Source organism: Carassius carassius, chromosome 43 (genome assembly GCF_963082965.1).
Source record: "Carassius carassius chromosome 43, fCarCar2.1, whole genome shotgun sequence".
Taxonomy (NCBI): domain Eukaryota; kingdom Metazoa; phylum Chordata; class Actinopteri; order Cypriniformes; family Cyprinidae; genus Carassius; species Carassius carassius.
In genome coordinates, this window is record NC_081797.1 from 2,694,953 (window position 1) to 2,720,203 (window position 25,251).

Below are 25,251 nucleotides of genomic sequence, written 5' to 3' on the forward strand. Positions count from 1 at the left end.
CATCGCACACTAACTGTCATAGTTTAAGCAGGATGTTGGCGAGATGATGAAGAGTGTACAGTATGTGCACTGCATGCACTCAGTTATTACTGTGTAATGCAGGCCAACCATTCTGACGATCCGTCTTCTTCACGTACTGTCCTGCGCTCTGATTGGCCGAGCGCTGAGGTGTGTCAGGGGGGTGTGTTCGTGCGTCCGCATGATCATCTGTGCGTCGTGACGCCGTTTCCGGTCGTCGCGCGAGAGCTGCGGCTGCAGTTTGACAGCGGCGGAGGTGTGCGACGAGTCTCGGCGGAGGTTATGTGTTTGTAGAAAAGATATAAATGCTCTTTCGCTGCAGAGATCGCGCTGACAGCACCGCCATCGGCTCAGTGACGCCTCGACGCGCGATGTTTGGCGAGCGCTGGCTGCTGCGCTTGAAGGTGACTCGGTGTTTGTGTTTGTCACTGTCAGTGCTGATGTGTGAACTGAAGATCACATGCTGCACTCCCTCATACTGCTCTATTCTATTCTATTCTATTCTATTCTATTCTATTCTATTCTATTCTATTCTATTCTGTACTATTCTATTCTGTACTGTTCTGTTCTTTCTTTTATATTATATCATATTATATTATATTATATTATATTATATTATATTATATTATATTCAGTTCTATTCTATTCTGTACTCTACTGTTCTTCTGTTATATTATATTCTGTTCTGTTCTTTCTATTCTATGATATTATATTCAGTTCTATTCTGTTTTGTTCTTCAGTTCTATTCTATTCTGTTCTATTCTGTTCTATTCTTTCTGTTATATTATATTATATTCATGTTCTGTTCTTGTATTCTATTCTATTCTACTCCACTTTATTCTATTCTCTACCGTTCTGTTCTATTCTATTCTGTTCTGTACTTTTCTTCAGTTCTATTCTATTCAGTTCTTTCTGTTATGTTATGTTATATTATATTATATTAATGTTCTGTTCTGTTCTATTATATTCTACTCCACTCTATACTATTCTCTACTGTTCTGTTATATTCTATTCTGTTCTATTCTATTCTATTAAGTTGTTTTACGTTCCTTTCTGCTTTATGTCCTATTCTAGATTGCTCTTACTCTGTATTTGTGTTGTAATCTATAAAATCTATGCATTTTCTTGCATTTATTCAATTCAATTCCATTTATTGTGGTGTTTTATAATGTTGTTATAATTATAATTGTTTTATTAATATTACACAATAATAATGATAATAATGTGTTTTACTATTTCTTTAGTTATTTTAATAGAATATGTACTATTTTGTAACATTATATGTTTTGTTTTAATATATGCTATATTATGTTTTATGAATAGGCTAGTGTATGTACTGTATACTAATTTAGCTATCTCTTTAGATCTTGATGTAGAACATTTTCTTAATCTAATAGATGCTATTAGATTTTTAGATTTCTTTATTTATTTATTGTTATACATTTTATTAAAAATATTGCTTACATTTATTTGTATATAATTTTTATATTCTAATGCTATATTGCATTTTATTAATATTACATACTATATTTATATGTTTCTTATATTTACTAATTATTGTCATGGAATATTATGTCTTTAGTCTATTAGATGATTTTCGATTTCTATTTATTTTATTTGTATACTATATTCATTCATATTTATTTAATAATGTTTCCGATTTCTGTAGTTCTTTTCATGCAATATTATATTTATGAGCAGGTGTACAGAGAATTAGTGTCTTAACAACATGCAGGATTGAATTAGTGCTAGTGTCTTTCATCTCGCCTGATGGTGTTCTGCCTGTGATATGTAGTTTTAGATCGTGTAGTTATAGATTTACAGAGCTTCACGTGCTGAGCTTGATTTCTCTGTCTGAGTTTTCAAGCACTAACCAGGCTTTTCTGAGCACACCAGATGGTTTTGTTTAAACTATGCCTTCTGGGTTTGAGAGGAGAAGAGATTTTTGCTCCTGTGGTGAAAGAGAGTTACATAATATCACAGGTGTAGTTACTGTGTGTTCATTAGACTGCTGGAGCAGCTCAGTATGACATTGTTTGAGTCTTAATCAGTTTCTGGAAGTACTATTGAGGGCTATAAACTGTGATATGACATTAATGGTAATAGTATTAATAATATAATATATTAATCTGTTAATCTGTGTTTAATTGTAGGTTGATGACAAAAAAGTCACATAATATCACTTAAAAAAAATCTGTAATAATAATACTTTTACATAAAGACTATAAAGACTATTTTGAGTACAATTAAAATTTTATTATTTGTATTTTATTTATATTATTATTTTTATTTTGTAAAAAAAAATTATGTAATAATTTTTGTTCAAAGTTGTAAAAAAACAAACAAACAAAAAAAAAAACACAAAGATTATTGGATTACAGTTTTTTGCTAAAACTAAAACCAGAAACAAAAAAAAATAATAATTTGTTAATTGCTTGAAATAAATTACACTTTAGAATAAAATATATGAAAACCTATTTAAAAAACGATTTTTTTCTCATTTTCATTTAGTTTACCTTAAAGTACTTAAATAAGTAAAACCAAAACTGAATAAATAAATAATAAAATATGAAAAAAAGAAAGAAAAAAGCAATTAACACAACAAGATTACTACACATTTAAGTAGAAATAAAATCATATCAGATTTCCTTTGTAATTTATTGTAAAATGTATTAGCAGTCTCTGAGTGAAAATCATTTCTACTAATTTGTTTTTCACTGTAGTCTTTTTTCCTCGGTTGCTGTTGTTTTCTTTGACTATATAATGTAAATCCCATGATATATGAATCTGGTAATAAGATTCATATTCCCGTGTAATTACCATCACATACCATGATTGTACCATGTTACCACCGCAGCACTTTTTTCTAAAGGTCCCGTTATATCATATCAGACACCATGTGATAATTTAGTATTTAATATTCTCATTTAATCCTGTTTTGCTACAAGTGTCCACTTTTTGGGATAGTTGCTATGATATATCTGAGTCTTTGGTCTCTTGTTCAATGTAAGTGGGATATTTTTGATCCTAACCTAAATTAAGTGATGATTGCTCTACTAATAGTAAGTACTGACCCAAATCAGAGCGTCTTCATTTAGTCGTTCACCTGTTTTTATTGCTTCAAGCTCTACTGTGGCAAGCAAAGTCAGGAATAGATCTGCTGTTCTGTAATAAACTCGAATCCTTAGGCTGTTTTGACAGTGAGACTAGTACTATCAGAGGATAGGGGCACGTCTCTGGACACGAGATCCCTCACACACACGCTGTGCATTACCACGACTCTCTGTAATATGACCCAGATCTTTTATAAATGTTGATGGGGTTTTTCCGTCTCAGTTTGTAATGACTCCGATCATAGAAATCTGGGATGGGTTGCACCAGCAGTTCTTTAGGGTTGAATTAAATTAGGACTCAACAATAGTAGTCTTTTAAACATATGCACTGTATTCTCCTCAGTTTTTGATTGAGAAAACATTATTTGTAGATGCGTGTAATTTTGTCAGCTGAGGTGCATAAGCTCAGATCAACGAGGGCTGTGATGCAAAACCTGTGCGCATAGCAAGAAAGTTCATAAAAAAGCTTAAATCTTGTATTTGGTAATAATACAGCATTCTAAGGATTTTTCTTTTCTTTTTTTTTTGTGGTGAGTACCCAAAAAAAGTAATATTGTTTGGTATATTTAGCAATATAATTTTTTTTTTCAGGTAATCATTACAGGAGCACAACATTAGGATTACATTTTAATAAAAAAGAAAAACACTTGTTTTTTTCCTGCAAATATGGCTTAAATTAGTTTTTTTTCATCATCATTTACTATTTTATACATCATGTACTATTTTTTTTTTTTTTTTGCTGTTTATCAAGATTTTCATCTTATACTTTATTTAAGACAGTTTTCATTTTGCATACCTTATTAGTTCACATGGGATTTACTCGTACTCAGATAGTTTGATTGCTCCGTTTATTCCTTAGGCAAGACCTAGTGAATAAAAAAAGTGTTAAGTTCTTTAAAAACTAAAACTTAGTTGCTTAATACAATGCTTTTTGATTGTTTTTACTTTATGTCACAATGTTCTAATTGAGTTTTACAAAGACGTGAGCAAATCGGAAACTTATAATTGCGCTATTTCCAACATGCTGCATTATTTGTCATTTCTGCTACATCTAGGTTAAGCTGTAACTTGCAATGCATTGCTAATCCAACATGCCCCTGGACACAAACCAGACTGTCCTATTTTAGCTGCGAGACTCATGCTTAAATTACTCACAGCACCAACCCCCCATAAAGTTGCCTAACCGGGTGTTCTGCGAGGGTCTTGAGTTCACCTTGTGTTTTCATAGTTGTGTTGACCTACATGTTGCTGTAGGTCTTCGGCTGTATCTGTCATGAGACGTTTTTTTAGTCTTTATAAACAGTATTTACAGAAAATACTCTGAAAATTCCTTGCAATTTTTAAGCTCTTGCATATGACGTAACTTAACGCAAAGTTTGAATGTGTAAAGACCATCAATAAACCATTGATGTTTTAATGTACATACAAATAACAACGCTGACCCAGGGTTTACCAATGTGCAGTGTGAAACTCCAAACCGACCAACAAGGATTAATTAGTAACTCTGGTTGATAATATATAGAGTCAAGACGGTCTTAAACACTAAATAAACACAAAACCGAAGGGTTATTACCCTGAAGGAGTTTATATTGCGCAAAATGACCAACTGAATGTCAATGATAATGCTTATTGTACATTTGCTTACAAAATAAGTCAGAACATGGATGTGAACTCTTGATTTGAGTTTAGGTTTATTATCAAAATAGAAAGAAAAATCTAAGTTATGTGAAATACACAGTAGGAAATCACTTGTCTAGGTTAGTTTAGCAGTGAATACGCAAAAATATTTGACTCCACAATGTTTGAATCGCGTATTTCAGAAAAGCCATATAATAAGAAACAAGGAAAGCCAAACTGGCCTCCATTAGTACCATTACATATTAGGTTGATTGTCTTTTGAGTATTTATCACATTCTCATGTCAGAACATGTTGTGCTGCTTCTGTCTGCCCCCGTCAATGTTTTCTCACTTTCAAAAGTGTTTCAGGCAGAACATGTACACTACTGTTCAGAGGTTTGGTTCAGTTAGGATGCTTTAAATGGATTAAAAGTGACAGAAAGGACATTTTTTTATGTTACAAATGATTGCTATTTCAAATAAATGCTTGTTATTTTCAACTTTCTATTCATCAAAGAATCCTGAAAAAAGTATCATGGTTTCTACAAAAATATGAAGCAGCGCAACTGTTTCCAACATTGATAATAATCAGAAATGATTCTTGAGCAGCAAATCAGTATATTTGAATGATTTCTGAAGATTATGTGACACTGAAGACTGGAGGAATGATGCTGAAAATACAGCTTTGATCACAGGAATAAATTACATTTTACTTTATATTGAAATATGAAATAAAATAACATTTCACAAATTTACTGTTTTTACTGTATTTGTGATCAAATAAATAAATGCATCCTTGATGAGCAGAAGAGACTTCCTTCAAAAACATCACAAAAATCTTACAGACCCCAAACTTTGTTTCTACATAGAAAGTCATAATATTATCATCGGGATTTCTGAGTTTTCAAAAACCAAAAGATGTTAGATAGAACATACAAGCTTTGGTTTTCCGTACAAAAAAAAAAGTACAGTGATCTGATTAACACGATTTGAAAGGAAGATTTTCCACAAAATTCATATAGTGAGTCACTTTATTTATATTTTGTGGGGGGTGGGGCTGGATTTGTATTGTACAAATCAGTATCCACTTTAATTGTATGGAAAACAGACGCTTGGCCATTCTACCAAACATCATCTTTTTTGTTTTACAGAAGAAAGTCATATGGAACAACATGAGGGTGAGATAATGATAAAATGTAAATTTTTGTCCCTGAAACTGTATAATTCTCATTGTACTGTACCAATGCATTTTTAGCACTTATGAATGCATGAACACATTTTTACATAATGTTTACCGTGAAAAAGTACACAGACTGCTTCTTCCTCGCTAAGAATTGTACTGATTTTATCACTCTGTATAAACATAGCCGTGCATGTATATTTTTTGCATTTACTGCAGCATCAGCACATTGTGTTTGAAGAGACCTGTTGAAAATATAGAAAACCACATTCTGGTTTACTTAGGCATGGCTGGTATCTGTAAACCCATTGACAGACGGAAAGACAGGTTTTCTTAATTGGTCCCTGAGGGGAATTTTACTTTAAGCCAACACAGGCAATTTTAAACGAGTCACTTCTTGCGCTTTTACCTGATCTGCTGTTGTCTCGCTGCAGTTTTCTGTCCTGACAGACAATACTGAAGTTGTATTCACCGCTTAAGTCAATCTCTAAATGTCCATCACACTAAATGACTATGTCAGAGACAGACATCCCATAAGCAGCTCAGGAGAGATTGTGAGTTAATAAGTCTCTGCTGAGGCCTGCAGACGTGTTTCTTCACCCAGCAGAGCATGCTACAACAGCATTGTTGTGTTCACAGAACTTCAACAACTTTCAGTTTTACTCAGTAAATGTGGTTTTGAGTATTGCACAACAATGTTGTCTTGTTTTCTTTATTGACAATGAGGGGGCCACGGTGTTGCTATGCAGTTGCTGGGGTTTTATGTGTGGTTGCTGACCAGTGGCTGGATGGATGCTGGGTGGTTGCTGGGTTGTTGCTGGGTGGTTGTTGGGTTGTTATGAGGGTTTGCTGACCAGTGGCTTGGTGGATGCTGGGTGGTTGTTGGAATGTTATGAGTGGTTGCTGACCAGTGGCTGGATGGATGCTGGGTGGTTGCTGGGGTGTTGCTGGGTGGTTGTTGGGTTGTTATGAGGGTTTGCTGACCAGTGGCTGGATGGATGCTGGGTGGTTGCTGGGTTGTTGCTGGGGGGTTGTTGGGTTGTTATGAGTGGTTGCTGACCAGTGGCTTGGTGGATGCTGGGTGGTTGTTTGGGTTGTTGCTGGGTGGTTGTTGGGTTGTTATGAGGGTTTGCTGACCAGTGGCTTGGTGGATGCTTGGAGTTTGCTGGGTTGTTGCTGGATGGTTGTTGGGGTGTTATAAGTGGTTGCTGATCGGTGGCTGGATGGATGCTTGGAGTTTGCTGGGTGGTTTCTGGGGTGTTATGTGTGGTTGCTGACCAGTGGCTGGATGGATACTTGGAGTTTGCAGGGTTGTTGCTGGGTGGTTGCTGGGGTGTTATGAGTGGTCAGTTATTTTTAAACATAATATTAATCTGCTTTCATAATGCTTTATACATTTTTAATGTGATGTGTTTTTTCAGCACTTTTAAACTGTCTAAGAATGACCGATGTCCTTAATATTACCGTGATAATGTTACCGTGAGAAGTGTGTCATCCTGATGTCACTGGCTTTTGGTGTCTGGTTTTGTTGACAGTGTTGGCCCCTCGTCCACCCCCAACCTGTGTTGGAGGTCACACCGTGTGTTGAATTGCAACTTGTAACAAGACACGGCACGCTTGTGAAGCATTCGCTATTCAACACTTCTGGACGATAAGTACTTTCCATGTTTAAAGACACACAAACTTTAAACCATATCATGTGTATAACTCATAAGAAAGAGGTGTGGCTTTGTTGTTGTTTTGTACATGCTGTTCCGGCTTCAATCCTACTAGGAATGAAGCTCATTTGTTTTGTATTTTTTATTGTTTTGCTGATATATTCACCTAGTGACGTCAAAAGCTCTTTGATTGAAGTTGTGGTATCTTTCATGCATTGATGACTTCTAGGATTCTCATTATTCACACAGATTATAGTATGTTGTTACTGTATGTCCTGGCCTGTAACTCGGGTTTTAATCCGCTCTGTTAATAATGCTGTAGGCAAGAGCTGTCATTGATTCACTAAGCTCGTCCTTGGCCATCCAAGACTCTGTCCTGAAGCTAACAGCTAATCCTTTACTCCTCATATTTGTTGGTCATAGTGCCAGATTCATCATGAACTTTTGTTGTTAAATATTGCATTTAGAGGGATTGTGTCTCTTTTTCCTTGATCTTGTGCAGGGATTACACTAGAGCCCTATGAAATCCGTTAAATTTTTCCCCAAATTCTGTTTTCATTTTTCTTTGTTTTTATTTTTCTCAACTCCTTTTTAATGGTTAAATTAAATTGTATTAATCAAAATGCATGTCTAATTACAATTTATTAAAAAGTTTAACAAATATGACATGTTTAGGGCCCTATAAAATGTTTTTTTTTCTTCAGCATATGTTTTATTGTTACCTATTTCTGTGTTTTAGCATGTCTAATTATTTAAATGCATATAAACAACTTAATTTATTTTCTTAAAATAGCCTTATGAAATGTTTTTTCCCCTCGGAAATTCTGTTGTGTATTAGATTTTCTGGTTATCAAATGAAGGCATAAAACATTCATTTAATTTATCTTTTAGTTATTGAAAATTAATTAAACCGGACTTTTATTTTGACGTGTTACCATGAATACCTTTACAGTTCTGTGTATGTGATGTGATGCTAGTTTTACTCAAATCAAACGGTCAAATACTCATGAAGTGAGTCTCAGTGCAGTTCTGGAGATGTTCTTCATGTGTTCACATCCTCATTCAGAGAGATGACAGACGCTGAAATCACCGCGAACGTAATGCGTGCTTCCATGTGTGTCATAAACGAAGCTGCGCTTCTGCATCATTCATTAACACAGACACGCAAAACATGCAGGATTCATATTTAAATAGACTTTTCCAGCTGAATATTTACAGATATTAGTCCATATCGCGATTTCATGTAAGTGCAATGACCTACTTTTGATTAATTCATTTAAAATTTGACGAATTCCGTGACATTCCGCCTTAAACTGTAAATTCAGTTTTTATGACTGGATTATTATTATTATTATGTTTAATTGTTATTTTAGTACTATTATCATAATCTATGGCTGAGTTTTCTACCATACCTTTATGATTACATATGTATATTATAATTATAATTATTTTATTTTAAATATAATATTATTTATTAATCATTTTTCATTTATTATTATTATTATTATTATTCTCACAGTAGCTGAGGCTGATACTGAAAAGTAGATTTAATTAACACAATTGAATAATATTTTATTATTAACTGTTTTAAACATATTATATAATAATCTATAATTTATTATTTATTTATTTTTATTGACACAAGCAGAAGCTTACACTTCTGTTAATTATCCAAACAGAAACGGTTATCATTGATAGTCTCATAATCGATAAGTGGACATTAGGAAAATATAAACTTAAATGCTAGATGAAAATAAGTGACACAGAAATGTTTTTAGAGCATCCACTGATCAAAAATAGCCCCTGGAGAACTGTACATGCCATATCGTTGCACTGTCCAGCTCGTTGAATACCGTACACATGTACTTCCCACGGCTGCCAGGGCGCATTGGAAATGCCTTGGCGTATCGCCCGCGGTCTGTGACCACTGGCCGACCTCTCTCCGTCTCCTGTCTCAGGGCGAGACTGGTGTGCAGGGAACAGCATGTCCTGGCTAGGGGTGATGCAGCGTGTTCAGTGGCTGGTCATCACAGGACGAGTAGGTGCTAAACATGGAGCGGAACGCATTCAACAAGCTCGCATTACATACAGGACCTTTGTTTATTTGCACAAGGCTTACATAATCATGCAGCGGCCAAGTGTTTATTCTGCTGCAGCTGATTGGTTGGCTGATAAATGCTTTTTTGTTGTTGTTGTAGTTTTTAATGCTTGGAGGCAACTGGTATTCAAGTGCTCTGTGGTATTTGAGTATTAATAGAACAGAACTATAAAATATTTCTTTTTTTAACTTAAGTTCTGCACAATGTTGTTGCACAGCTTTAATAGAAAGCACAGTTTGCATGGTACCATTTTGAAACATTTAGCATTGCATATTGCATGCTTAATTTAAAAAAGTAGTATACTGTATATTTACATTAAATTGTAGTTGTAAAAAAGTAAGTCTAATTAATTGACATCATTAAACTGATACGATTAAATAATTTATGAAAAGTTTTTTAAAAAGTTGTTTTTCAGGGCCCAAATAAATTAATTTTATTTTTTCAAATTCTATCCATTTTCCAAATTTCTTAATTCCATACATTGAATGGTTTATTTAAAAAGCATGTCTAATTAATTGAAATCGTTAAACTAATAAAACATTAAAATTTTAAAGTTTCAAAAATAAAATTTTTTATGGCCCTGAATATCGTTTTATTTTTTCCCAAATTCTATTTTATTTTTGCTAAATTCTGTGTTTTTACCTTTTTTATGGATTCAGTTTTAATAGATTAATTACATTTGATTAATCAAAAACTGTCAAAATGTCCAAACAATTGAATTCATTAAACTTAAAATGCCCCTATTATGGGTATTGAAAGGTTCATATTTTGGTTTTGGTAGTCCCCAACAATAAGCTGACATGCATGCAAGGTCAAAAAACACTTTAATTGTCTTCGAATATGCATTTATTTTTTAAATTTTTGCTCAACGACTCCCACACGATTCGTTTAACGATTTGTTTTTTCCAAACCTCCATATAGATCGAGACCTACAAGCTGTGCAGAGCGAACACAACGCACACAACTAAATGCGTATTTTACATACTACAGTAGGCTACAGAGAACATGATGACAACAGTTTTTAAAATAGTTACTCCACTTTCACTTTGTAAACACTGGGTCGGTGCTTCTGCGGCGATGCTGCATGATTTCGAAGTTGGAGGAGAAAATTAGTTGGGGAGTTTTTCGGTATACCCTAACTGTACCCTAATGGATTTCCCCTCACAGTGCAGAGCACAGTGTTCAAGTTTTCGTGGGCGGGCATAAATATGCAAATGTTTCATTTTGACGTCACCTTGAAACAGCTAAAGATTAATTTTCACTTGTAGTCAACTCTTTCTTTTAAAAGGCACTAGGGCCTTTTGCAGCGCTTTAGTTCCAGATCTAAATGTACAGTACTAAAGTGCTGGGACAATTTTGCGTGAACTATTTCCCAGTACCATTTATAGGGTTGCATTCGCAACAATGGACATTGAATGTCAATGTATTTGTTAAGTGATTGAAAGAACGGAAAGTAGGATTAAGAATCTCCAACGACAACTAGAAGTGCTACATTTGCAACAAGTGTATGCACTTCAGCATACGTATATTTATCGCTGTTCATCATACTTGTAAAATATGTTGACATAATGTTTAAAGTATGTTACACTGCATTTTAAAGCATGGCAGGTGTTTTCGAACGCGTCTTGCCAATCGGTGTCTACTTTTGTCATGGATAGTACCAGTTGTGCTGGTTAGACCCTGCTCCAGAGTAGGAGCTAATTTGGTTCTCGAAAAAGGCCGTGCAAAAATGCCCAAAGGTGGGTAGTTCCACAATTAGTTCTGGTACTTTGAAAAGTTCCTGCAGTGCAAAAGGCCCTCAAATTTTATACACAGTGCACTTTTAGATTTAAAACTTTGTGGGATGTTTTCATGCACTTAGATCTGTGTTACACACTGCATTAAAGGTAATTTAAAAAAAATCCATAGTAGGGGCACCTTAAACAATGTAAAAATGTAAAAGAAAACTTAAAAAAAACTTTTTTTTTACAAAATGAACAGTTTTTGCTGTCTGTTTATAGTTTGTGAATTTATGATTTAATACAAATGTATTATCTAAGATGATGATACTTTTGAGTAATTGATGCAAAAAAGATTTTCTGCATTATACAGTAAAATACATTTCGATTACTAGGCGCAATGATTCTGTCCATATTTTCCCATTAACTTCTTCTGAGTTGGTATGACTATGGTATTTTTGTAACATTTCGGTCCATGTCTGACCTCATTGTAGATCGCTGACCTTGAATGTCTCGGACTGAGATTGCCGTGTCCCACTTTGACCCCTGACAGACACAAAGATCTGCTCTATTTGTCCTCCTCCTCCTCTGGCTCATTGTTTCCCATCTTCAGAGTGTTTCTCCCTCTTTCTTTGTCATCATCACATATGATTGTGTCTGTCAAACATGATTGTTGCTTCCAGATCCTTCAGTCTCAGATTTTTCTGTCTAAATCTCTATATTTAGATTCCAAAATTACCATGGAAATACCATTTATTCTTGGACCTGTACAATAGTAGAAGACCATTGACTTTCAGTATCAACTTCATCTCAGATGTTTCCTAAAATTCCTCAGGAAAGATAAAAACAGACCCAAATGAGTCACTAGTTGTCATGTGGTAAGAGTCTAGAGCTGTAAAATGAATATCTAAAGCAGCTCAGATTTTTTGATTAGAACTGTGTGGGTTCATATTGAGATTTCTGACATGATTCTGTCACAGTGTCTGGGTTGTGTTCCCTGGGGTTCCACTAGGTGTCCTCAGTTCCCACGGTGTTTATCATATTATCACTTCCTGTCTCCTTATTTGGTCACCTACCTCCTTGTTTAGTTAATTGATTGTTCCCCACCTGTCTCCTGTTTCCCCATTATCCTTTTGTGTATATAACCCGGTCTGTCTTAGTATGTGTGACGGAGTCGTTGTTTAATTCATGTCCGTCATCTTGTCGTGCTCTTGCCTTGTGTCCTTGTTTGGTTTGGTTTGGTTTGGTTTGGTTTGGTTTTGTTTGGTATCGACCTCTGCCTGGACTGTTTACCCTTTTGGATTGCCCTTAATAAAAGACTTATTTGCAATTGGTTCTATCTCCGTGCCTCATTGGATCCCTGCCGTGACAGAACGACTCCGTCCTTCTAGGAACCAGCGGTATGTCGTCTTTCCGTTCCCCAGCCAAGATGGCGGAGCGGCGAGCCAAGTATCTTCGGTTGATCGCCCTCCGCCAAGAGGGAAATGAAGTGGGTGCCCTGGCTCAGGTGTTCTGGTCCCTGGCCGAGGGCATGGGCTACAATGATGCAGCCCTCAAGGACTATTTCAATGGCGGGCTGAATGATCCAGTGTCTCAGGAGGAGATGGCGCAGTTAGAGACACTGGAATTCTGGGAATTCGTGCGCTACCTGCAGCATCGGCTTCGGTGGGATGCCCCAGCCACTTCTGTCTCTTCCGGCGGGGTGGTCGTCAGCCCAGCACCACTGCCCAGGATGGCAACCAGCCAAGCGCCACAACCCAAGATGACCGCCAGTCCAGCACCACTGCCCAGGATGGCTACCAGCCAAGCGCCACAGCACAAGATGGCCGCTAACCCAGCGCCAATGCCCAAATTGGCCACCGTTCCAGCGCCACAACCCAAGATGGCCGCCAGTCCAGCACCACTGCCCAGGATGGCTACCAGCCAAGCGCCACCATCCAAGATGGCCGCCAGTCCAGCATCACTGCCCAGGATGGCTACCAGCCAAGCACCACAGCACAAGATGGCCGCTAACCCAGCGCCAATGCCCAGATTGGCCACCGTTCCAGCGCCACAGCCCAAGATGGCCGCCAACCCAGCGCCAATGCCCAAATTGGCCACCAGTCCAGCGCCACAGTACAAGATGGCCACCAGCCCAGCGCCAATGCCCACTTTGGCCAACGGTTCAGTGCCACAGCCCAAGATGGCCGTCAGCCGAGCGCCACAGCACAAGATGGCCGCTAGCCCAGCGCCAATGCCCAAATTGGCCACCGGTCCAGCGCCACAGTACAAGATGGCCGCCAGTCCAGCACCACAACCCCAGATGGCCGCCAGCCCAGCACCACAGTACTAGATGGCCGCCTGTCCAGAGTCATGGCCCAAGATGGCTGCTTGCCCAGCGCCGCTGCACAGGATGAGAGTCTCAGCTGACCCTCCAGAGTCGAGTCAGTTGCCCGTGGACCCTCCAGAGTCGAGTCAGGTGCCCGTGGACCCTCCAGAGTCGAGTCAGGTGCCCGTGGACCCTCCGGAGTCAAGTCAGGTGCCCGTGGACCCTCCGGAGTCGAGTCAGGTGCCCGTGGACCCTCCGGAGTCGAGTCAGGTGCCCGTGGACCCTCCGGAGTCGAGTCAGGTGCCCGTGGACCCTCCGGAGTCGAGTCAGGTGCCCGTGGACCCTCCGGAGTCGAGTCAGGTGCCCGTGGACCCTCCGGAGTCGAGTCAGGTGCCCGTGGACCCTCCGGAGTCGAGTCAGGTGCCAGTCACCGCTGATCCTCCAGAGTCGAGTCGGGTTCCAGATGACCCTCCAGAGTCAAGGCTAGTCACTGTTAACCCTCCAGAGTCAGGGCTAGTCACCGCTGATGCTCCAGAGTCAGGGCTAGTCACCGCTGATGCTCCAGAGTCAGGGCTAGTCACCGTTGACCTTTCAGAGCTGAGTCAAGTCACCGGTGATCTTCAAGGACTGAGTCAAGTCACCGGTGATCTTCAAGGACTGAGTCAAGTCACCGGTGATCTTCAAGGACTGAGTCAAGTCACCTCTGATCTTCATGAACAAAGGCAAGTCACCATTGATCTTCATGAGCAAATGCAAGTCACCAATGATCTTCATGAGCAGTGTCAGGCCAGCACCGATCTTCTGGAGTCCAGTAGAGACACCATGGAATTACCAGAGTCTCGTCCTCCCGTTGATCCGGCCGCACGGAAGTGGTGGGCTTCTGATCCGCCCTGGGGGCTTTGTGCATCGACCACAGGGATGTGGTGGTCTTCTGCTCCGCCCTGGAGGGCTTCCGCTTTGACCACAGGGGGGTGGTGGTCTTCTGCTCCGTCCTGGGGGCCTTCCGCCCTGACCACATGGTGGTGGTGGTCTTCTGCTCCGCCCTGGGGAACTCTGGCCTCGACCACAAGGTTGTGGTGGTCTTCTGCTCCGCCCTGGGGGGCTTCCGCTCTGACCACACGGACATGGTGGTCTTCTGCTCCGCCCTGGGGGGCTTCCGCTCTGACCACACGGACATGGTGGTCTTCCGCTCCGCCCTGGGGGGCGCTTGCCCTGACTACACGGTTGTGGTGGTCTTCCGCTCCGCCCTGGAGGGCTCTGGCCTTGACCACAAGGGTGTGGTGGTCTTCTGCTCCGCCCTGGGGGGCTTCATGTTGTTTTTTCCTTTGGTTTTTGTGTTAATGTCTGTCCCTGTTCCTTTCTGTTAGTCTGGCCCTCCGTCCCTCCCCCTGAACCTCCTCCTGTCCTCCTCCCTCCTGGTCTTTCTGTGTTGTGTTTACATTCTGGTGCCTGTTCCCCATGTTTTTCTTTTCTGGCCCTCCGTCCCTCCCCCTGAGCCTCCACCTGTCCACCTCCCTCCTGGTCTCTGTTTTGTGTCTGTCTTGGAGCGTCTGGGAGCCGCTCCGTAGAAGGGGGGTACTGTCACAGTGTCTGGGTTGTGTTCCCTGGGGTTCCACTAGGTGTCCTCAGTTCCCACGGTGTTTATCATATTATCACTTCCTGTCTCCTTATTTGGTCACCTACCTCCTTGTTTAGTTAATTGATTGTTCCCCACCTGTCTCCTGTTTCCCCATTATCCTTTTGTGTATATAACCCGGTCTGTCTTAGTATGTGTGACGGAGTCGTTGTTTAATTCATGTCCGTCATCTTGTCGTGCTCTTGCCTTGTGTCCTTGTTTGTTTATGTTTGGTTTGGTTTTGTTTGGTATCGACCTCTGCCTGGACTGTTTACCCTTTTGGATTGCCCTTAATAAAAGACTTACTCGCAATTATTTATAAGGACAAGTACTAAAGCTTTTTATTGAGATATACTTATTTTCTATTAAGTATTCTAAGTATAATTGATTTATACTGACAAGTATAAAGAAAAGTCTTAGCATATTTGGCTTGTACTTGTACTTAAACTTTTGATCAAGATTCACTAATATTATTAGTTATTCTAAGTATACTTGGTTAATACTGAGAAGTATAAAGACAAGTATACTTAATAATAATTTTCTTATGTATTGTCAGTATACATGGTTTGTATTGACAATTATACAGAAAAGTCAAAGTATATTTGACCTGTACTTGTACTTAATCTTTTGATCAAGATACACTAGTATTATTAGTTATTCTAAGTATACTTGGTTAATACTGAAAAGTATAAAGAAAAGTATGCTTAAGAAAATTAGTATTAAGTATTCTAAGTATACATGGTTTGTATTGACAATTATACAGAAAGGTCCAAGTATATTTGACCTGTACTTGTACTTAATCTTTTGATCAAGATACACTAGTATTATTAGTTATTCTAAGTATACTTGGTTAATACCGACAAGTATAAAGACATGAATACTTACGAAAAGTATTATTAAGTATTGTAAGTATACATGGTTTGTATTGACAATTATACAGAAAAGTCCAAGTATATTTGACCTGTACTTGTACTTAATATTTTGATCAAGATACACTAGTATTATTAGTTATTCTAAGTATACTTGGTTAATACTGAGAAGTATAAAGACAAGTATACTTAATAATAATTTTCTTAAGTATTGTCAGTATACATGGTTTGTATTAACAATTATACAGAAAAGTCCTAGTATATTTGACCTGTACTTGTACTTAATCTTTTGATCAAGATACACTAGTATTATTAGTTATTCTAAGTATACTTGGTTAATACTGACAAGTATAAAGACATGAATACTTACGAAAAGTATTATTAAGTATTGTAAGTATACATGGTTTGTATTGACAATTATACAGAAAAGTCCAAGTATATTTGACCTGTACTTGTACTTAATCTTTTGATCAAGATACACTAGTATTATTAGTTATTCTAAGTATACTTGGTTAATACTGAGAAGTATACTTATGAAAAATATTATTATGTATTGTAAGTATACATGGTTTGTATTGACAATTATACAGAAAAGTCCATGTATATTTGACCTGTACTTGTACTTAAACTTTTAATCAAGATACACTAGTATCATTAGGTATTCTAAGTATACTTGGTTAATACTGACATGTATAAAGAAAAGTATACTTAAGAAAATTATTATTAAGTATTGTAAGTATACATTGTTTGTATTGACAATTATACAGAAAAGTCCAAGTATATTTGACCTGTACTTGTACTTAATCTTTTGATCAAGATACACTAGTATTATTAGTTATTCTAAGTATACTTGGTTAATACTGACAAGTATAAAGACATGAATACTTACGAAAAGTATTATTAAATATTGTAAGTATTGTACTGACAACTATAAAGAAAGGTCCAAGTATATTTGACTTGTACTTGTACTTAAACTTTTGCTCAAGAAACTCCAATATTATTAGTTATTCTAAGTATACTTGGTTAATACTGACAAGTATACTTACGAAAAATATTATTATGTATTGTAAGTATACATGGTTTGTATTGACAATTATACAGAAAAGTCCATGTGTATTTGACCTGTACTTGTACTTAAACTTTTAATCAAGATACACTAGTATCATTAGGTATTGTAAGTATACTTGGTTAATACTGACATGTATAAAGAAAAGTATACTTAAGAAAATTATTATTAAGTATTGTAAGTATACATTGTTTGTATTGACAATTATACAGAAAAGTCCAAGTATATTTGACCTGTACTTGTACTTAATCTTTTGATCAAGATACACTAGTATTATTAGTTATTCTAAGTATACTTGGTTAATACTGACAAGTATAAAGACATGAATACTTACGAAAAGTATTATTAAATATTGTAAGTATTGTACTGACAACTATAAAGAAAGGTCCAAGTATATTTGACTTGTACTTGTACTTAAACTTTTGCTCAAGAAACTCCAATATTATTAGTTATTCTAAGTATACTTGGTTAATACTGACAAGTATACTTACGAAAAATATTATTATGTATTGTAAGTATACATGGTTTGTATTGACAATTATACAGAAAAGTCCATGTGTATTTGACCTGTACTTGTACTTAAACTTTTAATCAAGATACACTAGTATCATTAGGTATTGTAAGTATACTTGGTTAATACTGACATGTATAAAGAAAAGTATACTTAAGAAAATTATTATTAAGTATTGTAAGTATACATTGTTTGTATTGACAATTATACAGAAAAGTCCAAGTATATTTGACCTGTACTTGTACTTAATCTTTTGATCAAGATACACTAGTATTATTAGTTATTCTAAGTATACTTGGTTAATACTGACAAGTATAAAGACATGAATACTTACGAAAAGTATTATTAAATATTGTAAGTATTGTACTGACAACTATAAAGAAAGGTCCAAGTATATTTGACTTGTACTTGTACTTAAACTTTTGCTCAAGAAACTCCAATATTATTAGTTATTCTAAGTATACTTGGTTAATACTGACAAGTATACTTACGAAAAATATTATTATGTATTGTAAGTATACATGGTTTGTATTGACAATTATACAGAAAAGTCCATGTGTATTTGACCTGTACTTGTACTTAAACTTTTAATCAAGATACACTAGTATCATTAGGTATTGTAAGTATACTTGGTTAATACTGACAAGTATTAAGAACATTTTAGTAAATTTGGCCTATAATATAAAACTATTAAGTATTTTAAGAATGCCTGGTCTGTATACCGACAACAAGTATAACATGTATAGGCCTATTTGGTCTACATGTACTCTTTTGATTGAGATGCACTTAATGCACTTAATGTAATGTAATTGTGTTTACTCTTTTAATATAGATGCCTATGAAATATTTTAGCCAAATATTGTCTTCTTTGAGGTAGTACTCACTCCAGCATATGTTTTACATTCATTTTTATGAAATTACATCTTAAGTAACAAGTTTGCTTTAGTCAGTTCACTTGTATTATAGAAACCATCATTGTAAATGTTTGTGTTTCATTTATGAACTCACTCCGAAGTCATGTGGTCTAGTAACCTTCAGATGAACTCTTTAACACTTGCATTGTGTCATAATTCAGGTAACTCACATGACTTCAAAATACACCTATAGTGGCTTATGAGTAAAAGCTTAACTACGCCTCGTAGGTATTGACTTAGTGTCTGCATAATCTCTCTCTTTAGCTCGCAGATCCTGCAGCCTTGTTTTGCTCACTGATTTTCTCTCAATGTCACACAGACGCAACACAGACGTTAAGATAAGGCTATTTTGAATGACCTCACCCATATTTCCTGCTAATAAAATAATATTGCTATGGTTGGCAGACAACACAAACTTTTAACAGTGCTAGTATCTGACAAGCTGTTATTTATTGTGCCTCAATTAAATTAGACAATACTGTGATTTATTTTGAGTGGTTTTGAAGATCATTGTCATTGTTAACTAACATAATTTTATTAACTGAAGCTGAAATAATTGTAAATATTATATTAAAAACTTGGCAACCAAATGAAATGAAATTTAAGCTAAGATACTACAATTACTCAAACTACATGTAAAATATGTAATAAAAAGTGTGATAGCAAAATAGAAATTAGGTTTATTAATTTGACAAGAATGTATTAAAAAAAGTAAAATACTTAATAAACAAAATACTAAAAGTTTAAGTAAATTAAAAAATGAAATTATAAAAATAAACTCTAATTTAAAATATTAACAAATACTATATAGAATATAAATAATAATAAAATAACAGTAATTATATAAGATTTTGTCTTTAAAATAAGTTTGTTGAGATACTAAAATTACTCAAACTAGAACTGAAATAAAAAATAAAGCAAAAGAGAAATTCGGTTTATTAATTTTACAAAAATATTTCAAAAAGCACATAACCAAAATACTAAGACTAAAACTAAATTGAAAAATAAAATAAAATGAGATAAAAAAAAAGCCAATTTAAAATATTAACAAATAATTTCTAGTATATAAATAATACAAAAAAATGACACTGGTGTGTGACTGCAACTAGTGTATAAAAATAATCAATATTAAAGAGTCATGAAACTCCAGACAGATTTTTACCGTGGTGTTTGTGTTGCACATTATAAAAGGCAATGTTAGCATCTGTTAATTTTAATTGTTGGGATTAAAATCTACATTGTGTTGACGTCACAATTTGTGAAATGGCAAAAGACTATAACACATCGATGACGCTTCAATGTCTATTTAAATTATTAATGTAACTGTTTTTACAGCTCCTGACACAAGCCTTAAAAGGGCTTATATAAACGCTGCAGAGTAAGCCCTAAATGTTATCAGTTCATAGATAAGAGTGCATTAAGAGTGCAAATGACTACTTTTATTTGTGTTTTCAACTCGATGGGTGCGAAATGAGCGCACAATGCCCACGTTTGCAGCTTTTTAAAAAAAAGTGTGACCCGGAGCACAAAAGCAGTCAGAAGTAGCATGATTATATTTGTAGCAATAGCCAAAAATACAAATATGGGTCATAATTATCTATTTTTCTTTTATGCCAAAAATCATTAGGATATCAAGTAAAAATTATGTTCAATGAAGATAGTGGGTAAATTTCCTACCATAAATATATCAAAACTTAATTTTTGATTAACTTCTAAGAATTCATTTGGACAACTTTAAAGATGATTTTCTCAATATTTTGAAATTTTTTTTTTTTTTTTTTTGCACCCTCAGATTCCAGATTTTCAAATAGTTGTATCTCAATCAAATATTGTCTTATCATAACAAACCATACATCAATGGAAATATTATTTATTACCCTTTAATGGCCAATGTGCCAGTGACCAAATGCAACATTTACAGTACGTATATAGAATAAAGATTGTTAATATCTGCATGTGGTTGCTCTCCTCTTCACAGGCCGATGTGTGATTGGCGCTCTGCTACTGTCCGCCAGCATGGTAGACATGGAGAAGCACTACAGCCCCCCGTCGCCGCTGGACGACTCCGTGATGGACAGTCCTCTGTGTCGGGACTTCATCGGGGGAATGCAAGACCTTCAGGACATCTCTCAGTCCATCGAAGAGGACGCTCTCAGCAGCTTCGAGGCGACCGAGAACCAGTCTTCAGGTCTGGGCTCTGGATCCGAGAGCTCCACTGCGTTAGGTACACAAACACTGCCACTCAAATACATGCAGACCTTTAAAGAAAATCCACCTTTCCTCTGTGCATCATTAGAATTAAGAACCTGAGACACCGGCTCCACAACATGCAAACCATACATTACATAGTTTGCATTTTTCAGTATAAAGCCAAAAACATGCTCTACAGATGTGAGCAAATGCAGCTGTGGATGCTTTGCTGACTTGTTGTGATTTTGTTAGATTTATGCTTATGAAAAAAATAAATAAACAACTTGCCAATGTCTCAAAATGTATCGATTCATCTTTTATGAATGTTGATATATGATTAAAAATTATTTAGAACTTTTTTTGCATTCATGTTATTGAATACATTTTTTTATGGACAATTACATTTTATGCTGCATAGTAATTTCATATTTGTCTTCTGTCAGGCAGGAAATGTAAGTTTTTCTTCATTCACAAGATTGATCAGATTTTATGTACGTGAATATGGTCGAGTGTCATTAGACACCTTTCTGTGTTTTTTGGTCATCGGTGGCTTGTGGTTCTGCAATGTCTGACCTAAATACTTTATATCCCTAAACGTGATTATTTCGGAATCTCAACCTGCTGTTTCACCTAATAACAGTCACATAACACACATAACAGTGCTGCTGAACAATAACAAGACATCAGGCAGGCGAAGACAGAAAGGGATTGCTGAGGTTAAAACACTTGAGAAATGAGGAAGTGACATCATGGAAGGTTTCTGAGGCAGTGCGTTGGAATTGAAGTAAACAGGTTTCTAAAGAAGCTTAGGCTTAATAACTTCGCAGAAATGTGAAGACTTTGAAGTATTTTAGTAATTATTAGAAGACTTCAAAGGAACATTTTACACTTGTTATATTTTGAAATGTATACACGTATGCACTATGCATATGTTTATGTATGTGTAGATAGATATAAAGATAGACAGACAGACAGACAGACAGACAGACAGACAGATAGATAGATAGATAGATAGATAGATAGATAGATAGATAGATAGATAGATAGATAGATAGAGACGGACAGATAGATAGATAGATAGATAGATAGATAGAGACGGACAGATAGATAGATAGAGACGGACAGATAGATAGATAGAGACGGACAGATAGATAGATAGATAGATAGATAGAGACGGACAGATAGATAGATAGAGACGGACAGATAGATAGATAGAGACGGACAGATAGATAGATAGATAGATAGATAGATAGATAGATAGATAGAGACGGACAGATAGATAGATAGATAGATAGATAGATAGATAGATAGATAGATAGATAGATAGATAGATAGATAGATAGAGACGGACAGATAGATAGATAGAGACGGACAGATAGATAGATAGATAGATAGATAGATAGATAGATAGAGACGGACAGATAGATAGATAGATAGATAGATAGATAGATAGATAGATAGATAGATAGATAGATAGATAGATAGATAGATAGATAGATAGATAGATAGATAGATAGAGACGGACAGATAGATAGATAGATAGATAGATAGATAGATAGATAGATAGATAGATAGATAGATAGATAGATAGATAGATAGATAGATAGATAGATAGATAGATAGAGACGGACAGATAGATAGATAGATAGATAGATAGATAGAGACGGACAGATAGATAGATAGATAGATAGATAGATAGATAGATAGATAGATAGATAGATAGATAGATAGATAGAGACGGACAGATAGATAGATAGATAGATAGATAGATAGATAGATAGATAGAGACGGACAGATAGATAGATAGATAGATAGATAGATAGATTATGATAGGTTTTCATATATATTAGATTGTTTATGACAGAATTTATTATGCATGATATACAGTACAATCTAACATGCATAACGTCTCTGTTACGTATGTAACCCTCGTTCCCTGATGGAGGGAATGGAGACGTTATGTCGAACGACATATGGGGTCTCACTTGGGAGGCCAATCATGAAATCGGCTCCTGAAGAGCAGTCTCCCACATCTCCGAGTTGCCCGTGTCAGGGCCGCTTAGTCTTCTTCCTAGAGGACTTCGCAGCCGGAAGTGACACGGGAGCGTCGAGAAAGTGCACTTTGTCAACGTCTCTCATACAGACCAGGCTAAACCAGAAACGGCACTACTGGACCGCCAGAGAGGAAATCGCCTTTCCGAGGGACTGCGTCGTGACTTCCATCACCCGGAAGGGTGAGGTCAGTTGCCGTGCGCAGCTCCTGCATCAACCTCGGGTTGGTTCTACCCAGCTTGGCTCTCAGCACTATAAGCCTTGGCAGCGAGAGCGGCCGACAGCTTACAGGCTTTGGGTGAGAGGCGTGGACTATTCCTCCCAGTGGCAGCGTTTTGCGGACACAAGTGCACCGCAATCGCACTTTCCTGCTGGGGAATGTCGACGCACTCTTAGCTGCCCTGCCATCGAGGGTAGTGAGGACGGAGGAACGAAATGAGCTGCTTCCGGCTGTATAAAGGGGCCATCCACGACTACATCACTTCCCCATGCACATCCGGGAAGAAAGGAACCAGAGCAAAACGCGGTTGTGAGCCACGCTCTAAACCGAAAACCAATCGAACAGCCATGAGCACTCAGGGCTGGGCGGTGCATTCACCTCCATCCTGATGCTCACAGCTGCCCGGGCAAGCACAGCTGTCAACTCTGGGTACAATTTGGCAGTGGCGACAACACCGGAGGGGGGCAGCCCCGCCGAATCTTCATCCACAGAGGTCAACAGCCCATCCCAGATGCTGTAATCAACATCTGATCCCCGGCGGCAAACTGAATGACCCGTTGGGACTGCCATAAGGACAAACACTGTAGAAGGGGTAAGAGGTCCGTGGGGCGTGGCCCGGCTGAGAAGCTCTCACTGTCACCTTCAAATCTCCCAGAGCACTAGCCGGCGGTCCTCTGCTCGTGGCAGAGAAAACGGAACGGGTAGTGACAGAGGGGTCTGCTCCTTTCCCTTTAAGAAAGGAGAGACGCGATCACAGCATTTAAAAAGACGCGAATCGTCCGTGATTTGCTCTTTTAAAAAAATCTGCTCTCTTAGTTGAAGCGCCCAGGGGAATCGCTGAAAGGGACACCACTGTTTGCGCCGTACCGCCAACCAGAACAGCTTCCCGACACAGCAGATGAATGGCTTTGTGGAGTATAACAGCTTTCATACAACCACTCGGCTCCGAAGCAAAAATCTAATGAGTGGATGCACCTGTGGCCCTATTTATACCCGTTGGCACGGGGAGGGGCTCAGGTATGTTAAATCCACTAGCCAATTTTCATTGGCGTTTTCTCTTAAGCTCAGAGATGATTGGCCTCCCAAGTGAGACCCCATATGTCGTTCGACATAACTCGTAGTGACCGACAGATAGGGAACTAATATTTTAATATTGTTTTATTATAATGAATCATAAGACAATTTAAATGTAATAAGTACATTATTATTATTATTATAACAGTAATAAAAAAATATATATATATATTCATTTTGTTTTTTATTCAAATTATGTACTAAATATTTTTAATAATCGTTAGACTTTATCAGTTAATCGTGATATTCATTTATTTATTTAAAATCGATGAGAGCACAGTGTTTCCATATACTGTAATATCAGAGTATTTATGATGCAATTTATGATCAATATTTCTGGAGCACAAAAGCAGTCTTACGTCTCTGAGGTATATTTGTAGCAATAACATTGCATGGGTCAAAATTATAAATTTTTCTTTTATGCCAAAAATCATTAGGATATTAAGTAAAGATCATGTTCCATGAAGATATTTTGTAAATTTCCTACTGTAAATATATCAAAACATAATTTTTTATTAGTAAATGCATTGCTAAAAATTAATTTGAACAACTTTAAAGATGATTTTCTCAATATTTAGAAAAATTTTTCTCCCTCAGATTCCAGATTTTCAAATTGTTGCATCTCATCCAAATATTGTCCTCCTAACAAACCACACATCAATGGAAAGATGATTTATTCAGCTTTCAGATGATGCATAAATCTAAATTTATCAACCCTTATGTCTGGTTTCAAGGTCCAGGATCACATCTATGATATAAATATATGATAACTAAGATGCAGAACTAATGTTTTAATGTTGTTTTATGTTAAATAAACATTAGACTACATAAATGAATAATTAATATGTCCAATGTATTGTTGTTATTTTAACAATAACAAATAACACGTTATTTATTTAATTTTATTATAGTGATTTTCGAATTGTGTTCTAGATCATTAACCGTGCCGAGTCTATCATTCTTAATCAACGCTTTCTCACGACCAATTCGTACGTATTTTACGAGGTGGCTTATTCATACGAATTTGTA

At 36.8% G+C, this 25,251-nt stretch overlaps 1 protein-coding gene across 2 annotated transcripts in view; it reads left to right on the forward strand.

The window, feature by feature from the left end:
• Positions 1-207: 207 nt before the first annotated feature.
• The window catches only part of pparab (peroxisome proliferator-activated receptor alpha b), a 38,037-nt gene continuing 12,993 nt past the window's right edge, over positions 208-25,251 (forward strand). Inside the window, exons 1-2 of one of the 2 annotated variants that reach the window (XM_059536099.1) lie at positions 208-448; positions 20,665-20,910. In XM_059536099.1, coding sequence (XP_059392082.1) covers positions 20,703-20,910 — 208 coding nt within the window. In that variant the 5' untranslated portion in view covers positions 208-448; positions 20,665-20,702. The remainder of the gene's footprint in view (positions 449-20,664; positions 20,911-25,251) is intronic. The other variant, XM_059536098.1, reaches the window with a different exon arrangement.